The sequence below is a fragment of the Carcharodon carcharias genome, chromosome 8 (genome assembly GCF_017639515.1).
Source record: "Carcharodon carcharias isolate sCarCar2 chromosome 8, sCarCar2.pri, whole genome shotgun sequence".
Lineage (NCBI taxonomy): Eukaryota > Metazoa > Chordata > Chondrichthyes > Lamniformes > Lamnidae > Carcharodon > Carcharodon carcharias.
In genome coordinates, this window is record NC_054474.1 from 31,249,962 (window position 1) to 31,267,399 (window position 17,438).

General features: G+C 41.5%; 1 protein-coding gene across 1 annotated transcript; it reads right to left on the minus strand.

Moving 5' to 3' along the window:
* Positions 1 to 14,926: 14,926 nt before the first annotated feature.
* On the minus strand, positions 14,927 to 17,089 carry sowahab (sosondowah ankyrin repeat domain family member Ab). The gene has a single exon (XM_041193877.1). It carries the CDS (start codon positions 16,956 to 16,958, stop codon positions 15,117 to 15,119), a length of 1,842 nt encoding a protein of 613 aa, XP_041049811.1. The 5' UTR covers positions 16,959 to 17,089; the 3' UTR covers positions 14,927 to 15,116.
* Between the last annotated feature and the right edge of the window lie 349 nt (positions 17,090 to 17,438).

Genomic DNA, 17,438 nt, shown 5'->3' on the forward strand with positions numbered 1-17,438 from the left:
CAACAACTAATAGTGTAAAAAGCAAAGCTCTAACCAGTTCATGATTTTGAACCAATTGCATTCTGCGGGGACTTCAGCAGCATGCCTCTGGAGAAGCGTAGGATCACAGACAGTAACTTCTGGATCTCCATGTTTAACTTCTCATGTGCAGACTCCAGAAGTTGCTGTCCGTTTCAGAGGAGTAAATACAGCGAATGCCACCATTACCACTGCAAAATCTGGGCCAAAATCACTTGTAATCGTATGGTGCTGTTTTCATTGCAAAAATATTAAGTTCATTACAACATGCCTCTGCAATGCTCATACATGACTACATCTTGATGCCTGACTCTTTTAGGTTGATTTCCCGCCAAAGTGGCAATACTTCTCCCTTTAATCGACAATCGCACCTATTAAATGTTAATAAGCTTTATTGTCAGTCTGTACAATATTTCATTGCCCTTTGAATTCTTCACCAGCTGATGTGTACTTTCTTATTCATTTTTTATAATATGATAACTTTTTGGATGGTCCTTCCCTTTATCATTCACTTAGCCCAGAGATGGTAAGGCTGTTTTATAACCAGTTTGAAAGTGCTACAGCTGTGGCCAACCTTCCAATGTTTTTCTTTTGCTGGGGGAAGTGCCTTTCTTTCATCAAGTAGTCTGACCACAAACATCTTCACTCCTGTACCCCACTACTAGACTAATCAATAGCCGGAGTAAGCACATGTTAAAGTTCAACCACCACTCTGCCGCATCCCTTCACTTGTTTCCTTTTCATCTTTTGACCAATTGGATCCCACAGTTAATTGTGGGATAAATGTCTAAATCAGCTTATTTCCTTTTTGAGTCTTGGAGAGAATGGCTACATTGCCACAAGGAAAACCTTGGCCTCTCCTGCTCTGGACTCTCTCCTTTCTGCCTGAAAGACCCTACCCATCACTTTCCCTGCTGGTAAGTGCCCTGCATCCTCTTTGGAGTGGAGTGGCCAAAATTAAATGAGGCCCGAAAATTGAAAAAACCCACACTTGAAATATAGGCTTGCAATTCACACTCACCAGTGTCCTATGTGCCCGAAAACAGTTCAGGTGGAAAAATAATTCCACAATTTTTCCCAGTGTATCTTATCAAAACTCTTCATGATTTTGAACAGCTCTTTCTTCTAACTTAAAAGAGCTGTGATATCTCTAATCTGCCCTTATAACTGAAGTCTTTCATCCTAGTTATTGTCTCAGTGAATCTCTTTGGCACACTCTTCCTAGCCTTGGCATCTTTGGTAAAGTAAGGCCTCCAAAATGGGACATAATACACTAACTGCAGCCTAAACAATGATTTGTTTAACTTAAGCATTACCTCTTTGCTTTTGTGTTCTATGTGCTAAAAAATTGTCTGGGCCTCTTTTTGGCACCAGAAACAGGGCTGCACAAGCAACTCATATGTCAACAAGGATGCCCCAAACTGGCCCAACATTTATCTGCAGGTCTCATTTCAATGAATTTCACAAATAGGAGGTTGAATGCCTGTTTTTGCTAGTTGTGGGGAATGCCTACAAAGCTCCATTTACTAATATGGCAGTGCCGATCAGACAAATGATGTTGCACCTCAAAATTGGTCGGTCTTGCTGCTGTTTACCATTTGAAAATCATGACCGCTTTCTACCTGTATGTGCCTATTAATAAGACCTAGAATCTCATGGGCTTTTTCAGCATTATAAACTTTGCCCCATTTGTGTATCCAAACCCCTTAAGTCTTTGTGCTGCTCTACATCTCTATATTCATTTGTTGCTGTGGCTATGGGGTATGAACATGAGATCCTGCAGACCACAGAAATCTAATCTGTTTGTAAGATCACAGAATCATAGAACAGTACAGCATAGAAGGAGGCTATTCAGCCTAACATGTCTTTGTCAGCTCTATCAAAAAGCAATTCAGTTAGACCCACTTTCCTATATTTTCCCCATATCCCTACATTTTTTTTTCTGCTTCCAGTATATATCCTTCTGAGGGCTACCATTGAATCTGTATCTGCCGTGTTATCAGGCAGTGCATTCCAAATCCTAACTACTCATTGTGCAAACAAATTTTTCCTCATGTCATCACTGCTTCTTTTGCCAATCACCTTAAAACTATTTAAATGCTTTATGATTTTGAACACCTCTAACATATCTCCTCTTAGCCTTCCCTGCTCTAAGGAGAACGTCTCTAGCTTCACATCTACCCATGTAACATCAATCCTTCATCTTTGGAATCATTCCAGCAAAACTGTTCTGTACGCTCTCCATCCTTCTGAAACAGTGGTGCCCAGAATTGGATACAATGCGCCAATCGGGCCGAACTGCTGTTTTATATACATTTAACATAACTTTCCAACTTTTGTACTCTTTAAATCTATTTATAGAGCCCAGAATCCCCTCTACATTTATTGATTGCCTTGTCCTGCTGCCTTTAAAGTTTTTTACCACACCACCCCCCCCACCTCCCCACCCAGTCTCTCTCTTCCTGCACATAATTTCATTGAGCATCATATGTAAAAAGCAAGAGGGTAGCCAGGGAAAGGGTAGGCCCACTCAGGGACAGAGTTGGGAATCTGTGTGTGGAGCCAAAAGAAATGGGAGAGATACTAAATGAATACTTCTCATCAGTATTCACCAAAGAGAAGGACTTAGCAGTTGATTTGTCTAGGGAAGAGTGTGTAGATAGCCTGGATCACGTTGAGATCAAAAAAGAGGAGCTGTTAGGCGTCTTGAAAAATATTAAGGTGGATAAGTCCCCAGGGCCGGATGGGATCTACCCCAGAGTACTGATGGAGGCAAGGGAGGAGATGGCTGGGTTCTTGACAGAAATCTTTGTATATATTGTCTCTCCTCATTCTTCCGAACAAAGTGTATCACATCAATCTGTACTATGTTGTTTTTCATCTCCGTGTGTCCGCCCATTTCAACAGCTTGTCTATGTTCCTTTGAAGTCGATTATTATCTTCCTCGGTCTTTACTACACTCCAAGTTACATATCAGAAACAAATTTTGAAAGTGTGCTGTGCACACCCAAATCCAAATGATTTAATTTAAAGGATATATCAAACATCCTCATGTGGTTCAAATTGTTAAACACTGTGATTTTAAAGCTGTAATCTCATTTCGGAGTTTTGATAAAGGTTGCAAACTGTTTTAGTTTTGCTCTCATCAGTCAATTTATTGGCTTGTAATTACTTCTGGATATCTATTATTCTTTTCATCAATGTAAAAAAAGTTGTATATAGTAATTATTGTTCTTGCATTACCTCCTAAAACTGAATGAACATTCTATCATAAATTACATTTTGTACACTGTAATATTTATGTAAAAGTACATTTTGCATCCATATATTTCATCTCAAAGTAATGTCTCCTTAAAGGTTTTCTCTCTCCTTCTCAACAACAAGGGCTGAAAGACCATTCACCATTTTTGGCATGTCATAGTGTGATATTTTTCAAGTTGTGATACTTTCTGACAAAAGATACTTTTCTTGTGCAAACAAGTAAAAAGAAAAGGCATTTATTATTTGAAAAAGTCTGCGCCCCTTTAATGAACACAGCTTTGTTTGTCAGCCAGTGGAAGGTGTATTTCAAAGACAATGGACCAGATTTTTGGGAAGTCAGGCTGACTCCAGAGGCCTTTAAAAATGGCAGGTTGGACGTGAATGTGGACGTTCTATCGCTATTTCTGACATCCCATTTTTGCTGTCACAGGGAAAGGAGCGTGGCATGAATCGCAGAGGTGGGAAATGTGAACTCAGCAGGGCTATTTGAAATTAGTGCTAAGTTTAAACAGACCCCATTTTGGCTATTCCAAGAGCCTTAAGCTACAGCGTGGGAGTAGATGTAAACTCTTGTGAAGGGTGAATATAATCTGTTTATGTGACATGATCTGCATTTTTAAATCCCTTACTCTTTAAACTATGAAAAAAAGCAGGCTGAAGCTGTCAGAGTGAAAAAAAAGTCTGCCGGAATGCTTTGATTGACAGCCATCTGGTGTAGATTGGAAAAAAACCATGACCATCTGTTCCACAATTTCAACAGAGATCTCCAGGACTGTCACAACAGCTGAGGTCTTTTTCAATACTTCGCTGAGTTTCAAAAACTACAAAAGCATTGTCTCAGCAGGGGGACTGAGTTCACAGTTTGATTGGCAGTTCAAAGATACTATTAAACAATTAGCTGTCTTCAATGTGGGCACTGAATAGAAATTGGTTTGGTTTTATAATAGATTGAACACATCAGGGCATCTAAAAACTTCTGAATGGGTTTCATGAATGGGAGTTTTTTTCACCATCAAGTCTGTATGAGTAAGAGAGTTATTAGATTTATTTTTAAATCTCCAAATGGTCCTGAAGTCTGCCGATAGCAGATATTGGATGAACGGCTATAGGCGTATGAGGGCCATGGGGTGTTGGGTGGGAGGGCATGAGCTGGCATAGAAAGGCTATGGGAGGTTGGTGGGGGTGAGGGTAAACAGCTTCTAAAATAACTGGGAAGAAGTCCTAGAGAACTGAGGCGGGCCTTGTAACTTGCCCGCTCCGGCACTCCCCCTCCATTGTGGCCTTCTGCGATGTGCTTTCAGGGGGTCAGCAGGCAGGTCTCTATTACACCCTCACCTCCCCAGAGTGAAAACTGGCTCTTAAGCAGGCCTGTTGACTCTAGCTATTCACCTTGGTAGTGAAAATCCAGCACAACGAATGAAACAAGTAGCTTCTTAGGCTGGATTTTATGGGCGCTGCGGTTCCTGCCACTTCCTTGGCTGAGAAGTTGAGGGGTGTGCCTGCCAATGATCCTGGTGGCTGCCCATGTAGGACCAGTAGCCACTGCTGGGATTATAAGCAGTCCCACCACACCATGAAGACCAGATAAATTTGGCATTAGTGAACTCATGGAAGGATTGGTTCAGGAGGTCAAAGAAGGGTTCAACGGGGGTTGCCCTGGGAGGTGGGGTGGGAGGTGTCTCTGATTGGCCCAGCTAAAGCTGTCCGGCTTCCTGCATGGCATAGGCCTTCCCCTGTGGCAGATAAAATACCAGTGGCAACAGGATGAGGCCCTTAAATGGCCATTAATTGGCCACTTAAGGGCTTTGATAGGTCCCAAAGAATGGTGGGCTGCCCTGTAAAATTACAGACATGCGGGGTTGGGTGTGTTGGCAATGGGATTGATTATTTTTGTATCCCCTGTCTTCAAACCCACCAACAGAAGAGCGTAAAATCCAGCTCATTGGTTTAGCATGTTGATACAACATTCCTTCAGTCCATGGCACTCAAATACATCATTAGCTGCAGAATAATTTTTTCCAAAATTGCTTCAATACATGCTTGAACATTGAATGCCATGCAGAGTCCAATGTTATCTACCATTGTCCTGCTGCACAATAAACTCGTCTCCAATATGAGAAACATAAAGCAATATTTGATATCACTGGTCCTTGAGAATCCACAGGCAACGTGAAGCCAAAAAATAGTGAACTATAACAATTAAATAACAAAACAGAATGTAATCTACTTACAATATAATTGTGACGTATAATTTATTTGTATTTTTTTCACTCTTTCTTCCCTCCACAAGTTCTCCTATTCTCTCCTGAAGGCAGTGGGATATAGTTTCACAAACAGTGGCCATATTCTAGCACCTCATCTAAGTGAGCATTCTTTACAGACGTGAAGAAAGTACAATTAAGATATACAAAATAGTTATTGTAAGCAGGTATGCTTTTTAAAATTTACTTCTTACAGTTTAGTATTACTGGCTACACATTGCCTGTGGATTCTCAAGGAAAAGTGATCCCAAACACTGCTTTATGTTTATAAAAACAAAAAAAACTGCGGATGCTGGAAATCCAAAACAAAAACAGAATTACCTGGAAAAACTCAGCAGGTCTGGCAGCATCAGCGGAGAAGAACAAAGTTGACGTTTCGAGTCCTCATGACCCTTCAACAGAACTTCAACAGTTTTGTTGAAGGGTCATGAGGATTCGAAACGTCAACTTTGTTCTTCTCCGCCGATGCTGCCAGACCTGCTGAGTTTTTCCAGGTAATTCAGTTTTTGTTTACTCCTTTATGTTTACCTCAGTGGAGTTGGGTTTATTCTGCAGCAAGGCAATACAGTTCATCACAGAGCACCAGGGATGGCAATCAAGAGATGAATTTTTTGTTCCCTCATTCAGTCAGTTGCTGTCATCGTAGCTGAGAGGAGTTAACACAGTTGATGATTAAATCTGCTTTTTAGCTGCATGGCAACATTTCAATACATTTACCAATTAATCTGTAAAAAGTTTCTAATTTCTAGCCAGAAATTGTACATGCCAATTGCTGCTACTAACCAGTTTTACAAGAAATGAATGCTGAGGATTTCTCCTAAAGTCTCATTGAGTTTAGTCACTGAGCAGTTAATCTATAAGGACAATATTCAATCCCCAAGTTAGGTACTTTCAGCTAGGGTAATATTGGGAGCCTTCGGTCCTTGATTTACAGAAAGTAATGTGACTAACAGTTTCCACTCCTGCCTGATATACAGCAAGCCCTGCTGTAAATGCTTGAGGATAATTTTGACTTTGTGCAATAGTGTAAAACAGGTCATAGTGAATCAGCTGGCAATTTGTTATCACCTACTTTGCACTATCGCATAAAGTCAAAAAAAAACTTCACTTGTGTGTGGAAATGTCAAAGTGAGGACAAGGTCGGGTTCAGCAATAATGCCCACCCCGCCCCATGCTGAATAATTTGCAAAATACTGTCACGTTTTGTACATTAATAATGTCCACTTGAACAAGAAATCACAGGACAATTTTCACTTCTAGAACTATATCCAGCAATGAGAGCCTTCAAGAGGGGAGAGAATGAAAAAAAACTGCTCAGAAAATGACAAGACTTTGAAATGATAAATCATCACTCCCAAAATCGTTTTTGGGATAGACAGCATATGAGTTGGTATTTCCCCATGTTTAAAATAAAAGTGTATCAGTTTAATCTCTAGACTGACAGAAAGGGACCTTACTGGGCTATCTTTGCTCTTCACCAATGATTTGTGATTTAATATATGTATATTTCTGTTTGAAGATAAAATGCAGACCCGTAAAACTGATGTGATAAAATGTTTGCTGTTTTATTTAATGACCCAAGGCTGTGGGATCATGCAATGCTGCTGTTTAAGTGGAAAAGAAAACCATGTTGGTAAAGCCTGTGGAATGTGTTAGTGTTTCCACTTGTTTTGCTGATGATATTGATAATTAAAAAAGTTCGTCCTCAAGGACTTTGCTACAGAATGATGATGTAAATTCATCCCAAACCTTCCCGCCCTCTGTCTCCACAGTTGGGTGTATGTTTTGGACAGCCCAGAACAACATAAAATACACCTACAAAAACATACCTGTGCAAGCACAGGCACATACAGTACTTATGACCAACACTGGGAGAAAGTAAATCAGAGAGAGAGTCATCCTTTGGCACTTGAAGCTGCATTCTTAGGTAATTGAGGATCACTTTCTTGCACAACTGCTACTGTGCTTTATCAAGAGAATATGCAGAGGAAAAAAGGGAGCAGAGATACAAAAATAATCTGACTCAAAGATTTTGTTGACTACATTCTTCATTCTTAAGCAGTTGAGATTGGAGTGTACTGTGCAATTCATGCCATGGTGGTAACTATGAACTTGTGCAAAGTTAGATTTCATCTCCTCAGCAGCGTTAATGAAATAGCTAATTAAAGTGACCCACATGCATACAGGAGCAGCTAATGTATTGGAAATTACCTGGAAGAGGCAACATTAGAACACATCGGTATCAAAGCAATTTGATGCAAAACCTTGTCCTAGAAAGTAAGCTTTGGAAGTTAAAATTAACTATGGTGCCCTGCCACACCACCATTTATATTTCGTTCATTCAAAACAGCTAAAAATAAGGAGATCAAATTATTTATTAAAGGCTGCGCTGGACGAAGGAGTAAGTCTCCATTTCAGTTCCATTGTGAAGCCTTGGCTTCCCTAACTTCACTGCTATTAACTGTGAGTGGATATGTGTTTCCACTGGCACCTCTGTAAAAATGGAACCAATGCTCCAACTTGCAGTGCTGTTAACATTTAATAACATATTTGTCTTTTCTGTTTTGTTGCCTCTTAATCTAATTTCACTTGATTTTTAAAAAAATCTAGTTTTCATCTCTCTATTCTTTCTCCACTTTTGTCCTTTTCCCCCTCCCCACTTTGCTACATTGGTTATTTGTTTCTATCTATCTGGCTTTGGGTACAACTGCATCCAACTCATGCTTTCTTTAAATGGAAAGCAAAAGAATTAGTCCTATTAAGACTAATACAGCCTGAAGTTTTTGCTGTTCATAAAGACGTTGGGCCATTCCTGGTTCTCCAACAATCCTTTGCTTCCTGTATTTATGCGAGACAGCCAAAAATCACAAATCATAGGTTTTTTAAAAGTGATTTAAGTTAACAGCAAAGAAATTGAAAATAAGCAATGGATTAAAGAAAACAGCTTGGAAACGAAAAAGAAAGGTTCATTTTACCAGTGAAAAGAATAAATGGAAGAAACAAATAAGTTCTAAAGTAAAACATTTGTCAATGTATAAGCAAATATTACAAACTTATTATTTAATCTGATAGGAAATACACAATAATGACATAAATACATGGGCGTCTGTGATTTTTCCGTAATCAGCCGGAATTTTACGCCCCCGTCGCGCCGGGAATGCGGCCGTAAAATGTGGCAAGCCATTCTAAACTCCATTGACTTCGGCGGGATCGTAAAATCCCGCTGTTATATACTACCACCCGCGGTTTCATCTTAAAACGAGTGTGTACTGGGAGGTCTGCTTTGAACACTTGGTATACCCCTTTACAGACATGCCTGCCTGTGCAAGAGAGCAACTATTATGAAATCCACTGCATAGTTTCTTTTGCTTATAATTCCCTTCAAACCTGGGGATGTGATTTGTACAAAGATGTGAAAGATTTTGATCACTATGGGCAGAATTTACGCTTTGGCAGGGCCATAAAATGCGATGAGCCATTCAAAAGTCCATTGACTTCAGTGGGACTGTAAAATCCTGGCGGTGTAAAATTCCACCCTATGTCTAAAAGCCCTTTAAGTAGGTGCAACCTGTGTATGTTATAACAATTCTTTCAGTAATTTGGAGATGGATTATTTTCTGCCTTTACCAGGCTATGCATAGTAAATTCACACCCACAACAGAGTGATGGTGTTGATGTATGCAAGGTTAGGAGGGGAATTCTCCTCTTTGGTGGGAGAGTTGTGGTGAGGCCATAGTTCAGAATCCAGCCCAAATACATTGGGGCCCATTAAATAGGCCCAGTGAACTCCTGGCAGGATTCCTGCTAACAAAAGAGAGATGCCAGTGCTAAGGCAGAGAATCACAGCAGAAGCACCCCTACGACCTGAAATAACATTCACCTAGGTCTTTAGCAGTTAAATCTTTAAAGCCACCTGGAGAAAGGAAAGGGTTGCTCAAGGCCTTCTCCTGCCATTGGGTAATGCTTGGGTCCTTACTATGGCTTTTCACATTGTTGTCCAGGAAATCACGGATAAGTGTTGTGGGGAGAAGAAAATTCCACAGCGGGACCTGGCTGCCTGCTGCCATTTGCATGTGGTGATTGGGGAACGAATGGGTAGTGGTGTAATCCCACTTAAGATGTCAAGACAATTTCTTTCAGTTCCCACCACAATCCCACCCAATTTATCTAGCAACTTGGAAGTCCAGGTTGATCTACTTCTTTGTGTATTGAGAACAGCTAAAGGACCAATACGGCTGGCTGATTTTGGTTTTATAATTTTTCTTGATTCATATTATTATAAAGAATCCATTATATTTTTTTTGATTGTAGTCTTATTGGTCCAATAATTCTGTCCATGTGCAATGCACCAGTTATCAGGAAATATAAATTGGGAAGTGGGCTGCCATTTTACCTTTAAGAAAACAGCTATTAGCTGCTATTTTACCTTTAAGAGTGGCAGCAAATACCAGGTCATTGCGATTCATAAGGTGATAAATTCTTGTTTGTCATCAAGCTCACAAATTCTGTTTGGTCTCATCCATTGAGAAATGAGAACAATGGCCCAAAACTTCTCATCGGAGTCGGAACCCCTGTATCCAACACTGACCAGACAGAAAACTACTCATTTACCCACATACATTGAAAAGGCTCCGACTTTTGATCCATGATGCACAAGAACTTCCTCAGCACAGGAATCCTCACAGAGAGCAGCAAAGAGAATCAGCGCAGTAGCTATGCCCCCTTTTTATGGCACTAGCTGCCATAAGGTAAGTTTAAATGTCCAGGGTTATTGTTAGCGAATGGGTGGTGGATGACGAGTGACTGGGTAGGGTGGGTGGCTAGCTGGGTGAGGTAAATGGGTAGGTGGGTGAGGTGGTGGGTAGATAGAGTGCCAGATAGGTGAGGTGGTAGGGCGGTAGGTGGGTAGATGGCTGGTGGGTACAGCGGCGGATGGATCGGGGGGTAGTTGGGTTGGTTTGAGAGGGGTTGTCAGATCGGGGGCAAGTCAGGCCAGGACAGGGGAAGTCAGGAGGTTGGGGGGATTAGGGAGTGTAGTTGGGTCATTGGAAGCTAGTCAGATTGTGTCGGGGAGTCTAGTGGTGGGGGCTAGTCAGGTCGGATCGAGGGAGGGGAGTCGGGAACTCAGAGTAGCTCATCAGGCTGGGTTGAGGTGAATCAGGGGGATAGTCAGGGGTCGAGGGGGAGAGCTGGGGGGCACAGTTGTATAGTTACCCAGGAGTTAGGTTAGGATTTTTCTGTCTAACATTTCTTGAGTAACTATTCAGGTAAATACGTCAGAAATGTCCTAAGTCTCCGACTCTTAACTCAGAGTTGGAGACTTTTTTGGAGGATCCTCAAGAGCTGGGGAAATGCCCATCAGAAGTCCAAACTTCCTGGGCAATTCCCATGGAGTCAGTGTGTCAGGACTTTTACTTACCTGGATGGGTGAAGCTTCAGGAACAATCAAGAAGCTTGACCACCATCCAGGAATAAGCAGTCTGCTTAATTGGCACATCCACATTCAGTCTTTCCACCACCGACCCACAGTAGTGGCAGTGAGTACCATCTACAGGATGCACTGCAGGAACTCACCAAGCTTCCTTAGACAGCATCTTCCAAACCCACGACCTCTACCATCTAGAAAGACAAGGGCAGCAGACACATGGGAAAACACCACCACCTGGAAGTTCCCCTCCAAGCTACTCACCATCCTGACTTGGAATTATATCGCCATTTCTTCACTGTCGTTGGGTCAAAATCTTGGAACTCCCTAACAGCACTGCGGGTGTACCTACACCACATGGACTGCAGCGGCTCAAGAAGACAGCTCACCACCACCTTCTCAAGGGCAATTAGGGATGGGCAATAAATGCTGGCCTGACCAGCGACACCATTTCCCATGATGAATAAAGGAAAAGTCTGATGGCACCCAGAGTCTAATAGTTATCATTAAGTCTCATTCAGGAAGATTGGCCTAAGAGCAGCTGATGGAATGGTGCCCCAGCCTGAGCTGCTACTTTCAGCAACGCACAGTTAAGTGGGGTTATTTGGAAGAGAAGCTGGGGATGAATAACAATGTTGAGCCCCAATTTCTTCTGCTGGCATCCCAGACCTCAGAGTTTCTTCTGGTGCCCTCGTGAGCCTGATGGTTGACGGTGTTCTTGTTGGCTGTTTTCCGCTGTCATTGAGTTATGTTCTCTTATTGAGCCATGACATTTTCTTCGTTTAACCATTCAGCATTTTTGCTTTGTCAAAATTGAGTGTGGTCCCATAAGCAGAGGACAAAATCTTTGATGTGAAACATGCAATTTCAATGAATTGGTTAAACCAATCAGGTGATTTTTAAAAATTATTTGTTTGTGTGGGCAATATTAGTGTGGCTGCCTTTATTGGTCATCCCTCGTTGCTCTCTTAGACATATTATGGACAGATCAAGATGCAAAACACCTTAAGAGAAGTAGAGGAACAAAAACCTGCAAATCCTGGAAATGTCAAGCTCTAAAGAGAAAAAATAACTGGCCTCCAGATCACAGTCATGTGTAGGTACTGTTTGTACAGGCAGAGTAATATGAGCACACCCAGAAATATGAAACCAAAAACGAGTTCTGTGACATTCCTTTCCTTCGTGTAAAGATCAGTTTCATTAGTAGATTTAACTAAAGAATCCGCGATTCTGAAATATGTCAAACACTAAACCAAAAGCACCCCATCTATTACATATTAAATTTGAATGCGGCTGGCATTTCGCTGAAAACTTCAGTAATCTGGAGTATCTGGTACAACAACTAATATCTCTTAAATTTATAAGGCATCTTTAGTGCAGAAAAAATGCATCCCACAGTGCTTTACTGGAATATAATCAAATACCCACTCATGTGATTGAAAAAGTCCATGTTAAAGGTCACATACTGTGTGCCACATAATGTCTCTTATTTTGTCACAAGTGTATCATGCTGTGCTTGCACAATCTGACCGCTGGATACCCACAGGTTGCTGAAATAATTCCAGAAACAGATTTTGAAAGTGAGCGTTTAACCAAAAAGTTCAATAAATTCAACATTTACATAAACATGATTAAATTTAGCAATTAAATTGTTGTTCATGTATTTTAGTTCGTTTGTTAGTTTTTACTTGCAAGCCTGGATTTGGTTTATATATTTTGTCTAGAGCTGTAAATTGGTGAGTCGAACTGTCAATGTGTTGTCTAAATATTTTGTTGAGCTTGATTTTCTAGGATGCATCCATACCAGTCAACTGTATTGATTGGAATATTATTCCTTTAACTTTAAACAAAAGCTATTGAGCAGCAATGTTTGAATAGATGAATGTATGATTTCAAATGGGAATTAATTATATCTACACATGCTGAGTCTTCACCCAAGGACTATACTTGGTCTTAACTCTCATGTACAATGCCAGGAGAGATTGACTAGTTCAATATTAAGGTTCAGTGGCACAGAGAACACAGGCTGGATTCCTTGGAGTATTGAATTCTTACCATTAGTTATAAAATTTCAAGATTTCTTGCTTTCTTATTTGCGTACCAATGAAAGACCAAGCATTTCCCCATAAACTCTGTACATTAAAAATACTGATTTCTCAACCCCCTTCACACTTTACAATGACATGATTAAGTCTATGCTTTGCTTTGTTACCATAGGTGCTTCCTCTATTTTCCAGCTTCTCACTTTTTGAGGTAAATTTTTTTTTATTTAGAAATGTAGTTGTAATTTTTTAAATTAAAAACTTACTCAAAGGTACTGATCAGTTTGCACTCGAATAACATTCAAAAATAAATTATATATAAAGACACAAGTTCACTTTTCTCACTGGATTCAAATAAAGCTGCCACACATATATAATAAACATTGTCATATTTGAAGATTTCTCTCCACAGTGCTCTTTCTCACATGAAAGCCATATAGTTAAAAAAGAACAAGTGAACTTTATTTGAACAAAGCTTCTGAAATTTGTCCTCTAGTTTTTCTTCAATTTCTAGAAGTTTTATAAATGACAAGGGAATAAGACATACAATTCAGCAATGAAAACCCAACGTTCATGAATAATCTGACAAGTAAGGGAGAATCTTTCAAATAACGATGGTAATATGACTGAATTTGATAGTAGGTTTGAAAGTGAGAAGCAATAGTCACAAACCAAAGCTAACTTTGAAGGCATGGGAAATAACGACCATAGTAAACTGTGCTGAAATATCAATGGATAAACCTACAAACAGTGGGAAGTATTAAAAAAAGTATTTGGTATGACACAAAAGCAGTACATACTAAGAAGGGCAAAATCTCCACTTCTAATTTCCATTTGTCAATTGGCTAATAGATATCCACCTTTGGGATTAAGGTACCTCCAAATAACAGTTTACAATAGAAAAATTGAATTAAATCAATGCTCCTCTGGAGAACTCAGTAATTCAACACAAGCAAGTTGATCCACAGCACTAACTCATCAAAGGGACCTGAATTATTGCCACTCAGCTCAGAATCAACATGAAAGCAATAATCTAATAGGTCAGGTTTTCCTCACTCAACAAGCGCTCTGTGCAGGTGGCAAGGGGGTTTTATCTGGTTAAACGCCAGAAGTTACTTCTGTGCATGCTTAGGATCCATAAGCTTGAGCTATTGTCAACTTGCACCTAAGCTCCCTGAGCCTGTGTAAATCAACTGTGCCCCTAATGATAAGGGTGCACGCCAAAATCAAATAAACAAAAATCTACAGTGTGGATTTCTTCGTGGCTTGAGTTGAAGGTCCTTAAGCATATGAGGCTAAAAGCTCCGCAAAACCCTTCAGAGTGATGAAAATGCAGTGGGCCAGGGTGAGAGGAGATGAGTGAGGGCATGGAGACTTCTGCTCACCATTGTGGCCTCCCAACCAAAAACTGCAGGAACATAATCATTTAAAGATTCTGGGTGCCTGACCACTATGCCACCAAAGCACCTTGACAGGTAAATGTTGCTGCAAATGATTTTGGGGCAAGGTACCCAGGTCAGTATTCAGCTAAACATTCAAGTTTTAACAAAAAAAATGCCCACAAAGCATGACAGGCCAGCTGCAAGATCACTCCGGAATTGAATAAAATTCTGACCAAATTTATGGCCTTCAGAGAACCCACAACAGAACATATGCAGGCGTTCTACTGGGACAAAAGAGCAATCAGGAGGAATGCCACACATGCCGCCCCTCGCTCCCTCCCCCTAGCCCTACCCCCAAGCTATGGCCATACTGGTAGTGGGCTAGGAAACTGCAGGTCCCTGCCATGGCTGCAATGGTGGGGACTACAATGTGACCTCTCTGCGATAACACCAGAATTCTGCACGTCCCACACATACATGTAAAAATGTTAGAGCAGAAGTGCCGGTACAGATAATAAATAGACCATAAAAAGCTTCAAGAAATGAAAAAGTTTATTATCATTTACTTATTTATTATGCATAAAGAGCAGCATAATAATAATTTTTAAACTTGGTTAGTGCATAAGATTACATTTTGACCCACAAATCACCCAAAGATCACCTATTAACACAGCACCAGAAGCAGCTCCCCATTGATCCATTGCATTCATGTTAAAAATGACTAAAGTCAGAAGAACACTTCAGTCACAGGTCGATGCTTCAGAACAATTTCTTCTCGCTCTTCTTCTTCTTCATTAAGTGAAGTAAAGTTCATGCGCATTTTAGCTCTTTTCTTGTGCCCAACTGGAGCAGTAAAGAACTTGCTTAGATTACTTGTTTTTTTCAATGACTTGGAAAACTCCTGAAAGCTCATATCATCAGCTAATGCACCCAGGAGAGTGTTGGTGCTGCTCAGGATGGAAGATGCCACCTTTGACCCCCTTTTATGAGGAATAGATTCACTGATGAAAGGCTCTGGGTCCCCTAACAACTGCCTCACCTTGACAGAATTATCCTTATTTAAGTAATGGTATGGCCTCTTGCCACTGTAATCCCTTAGAGTTGTTCTTGCTCCATAGTTTTGTACCAGCTCAACAATGATATTCTCTCTGCCATGTATAGCAGCTATGTGTAGCGGTGTGTAACCACCATATGCTTTGGAGTTGATATCCATTTTAATGCCATGTCCCTCAGCTGTATCAATGATCCAACACATAATTTCACTGTTGCCAGATTTTGCTGCCCAGTGGATAACTGTGAAGCCAGACATGAAGTCCTTCTTCTCCGCCAAATAACTGTCTTTCAGCAACAGCCCTGACACTTGGGTCCAGTGTCCCAAGGCCGTTTTCACAATCCACTCGTGCTCAATAGGATCCAGGGGGACTTGATCAGAGAAACGGGCATCTTCAGGCAAGTTCAAAAACTTAGAAGCTCTCTTTAAATGAGGTGAACCCATCTCTGTTGGCTGGCTCCTTTTCATTTTAGATGTCTTGGAGGCATCTTGGTCACCTGAAACTAGCGGGCACCCATTCTTGAATGGAACAACGTCTTCCAAACCCTTCTTCTTATCTTGATGGTGGTTGTGGCAATTACCATACCTATTGGAGTCTGGAGGCAGGCGAAGGGGGTGCATATATGGTTTGGGCTTTTGGGTTGATGTAGCCTTTGGAACTCCTGGAGTGCCAACATCACTGGACTTGGCTTCATAGTTTCCGATCTTTTGTTCAAAGCTTGAACTGCTGTCATCGGTGGGGGAAGGGGGAAGAGAAACCAAGTGGTCAGGCTTAGGAACAATATCAGTGGTAGGCTCAGCATTACCCCCACCTGGAACTTGTGCAGATGGGGCAGGGCATGCAGAGGTTGGAGCACCCTCCCCCGATAAACCCTCATCAGCAGAAGCGTGTTGTTCCCCGGGGAGATTATCCAATTTCAAATGTTGATTCTCCATGACCTGTTCAAGGCTATCGCTCTTGGCACGGTGCAGGCTGTGGGATTCAGTCGAGTTCTCCCACTCCCGCGCCTCTGAGTGGTGGTGTTTTGCAGCAGGGGGTACAGCCTCGGTCTCGGCGTTTCTCCGGTTTTCCAGAGGAGCTGGCAGGCCGCCCAGGGCTCCAACATGACCGGCTGTCAGAGCAGAAGGGGCTGAATTCCGTCGAGCCCCCGGCTCATGGAAGCCCCCCGTGGCCTCGCCAGCTTCCACCAAGTTCCCCAAACTCTCCACCTTCCCTAACGTCTTCCCCACATTTCCTTCCTCTTTCTCTCGCCCTGCAGCCGGTGAGGGAGTTGGCTGAGCGGCTATCAGGTGCTGCAATTTTTTCTTCAAGACCACAAACTTGACTCCTTCCTCCTCGCGCACCACGGCCACGTTATTAATAAACCTTTTGAAGAGCTCCCGGGCTTCTCGCTTTCTCTGCGCATCGTTCTGTGCCAACTCATTCCTGAAGTTCTGCAGCAGCTCCGAGTTCCTGACTTTACCTCCAGCTTCCACTAGAAACTGAATCACAACCTCTTGGCTCAGAATTGGTTCCATTCGCCCTTCACCTGTACTAAAGGAAGAGGAGAAAAAAAAAACTCCAGTGTCCCCCGCTTTTCTACGTTTGCACTGCCCTGCTAACCAAAGCTGTCATAAGACTGATTCGACCTGCGCTGACTTCTTCCTCCTAGTCCTGTCTATCCCGCAGTACCTGTTATTTCCGGAAACAAACGCTCGTTTGCTAAAGATTAGCACATATTACGTGTGAGTAAGGACTAAAGGGAGGAGACTGTTTTGGAATAGGGCTCTGGGATTTGTAGTCCTGACAGGTTTAATTAAACAGGATAGGTGTGTTTTAAAACTGAGATTATTGAACTCCAAAATCGCTGTTTTCAGCTTCTGGGGCCACTTTTACTAATAATTATCAGAATAAAACTGAACAGGTTGAGGCAAAAAACAAAAACAGGGTGCAGATGACCCCGCCCCCATGGTTTACCCATCAGGGAAAATTCTAGGTGGAATTTTTAAATTTAAATT

Bases quoted from the DNA above. Each gene is read 5' to 3' on its own strand.
- sowahab (XM_041193877.1), bottom strand. From the start codon at position 16,958: ATGGAACCAATTCTGAGCCAAGAGGTTGTGATTCAGTTTCTAGTGGAA.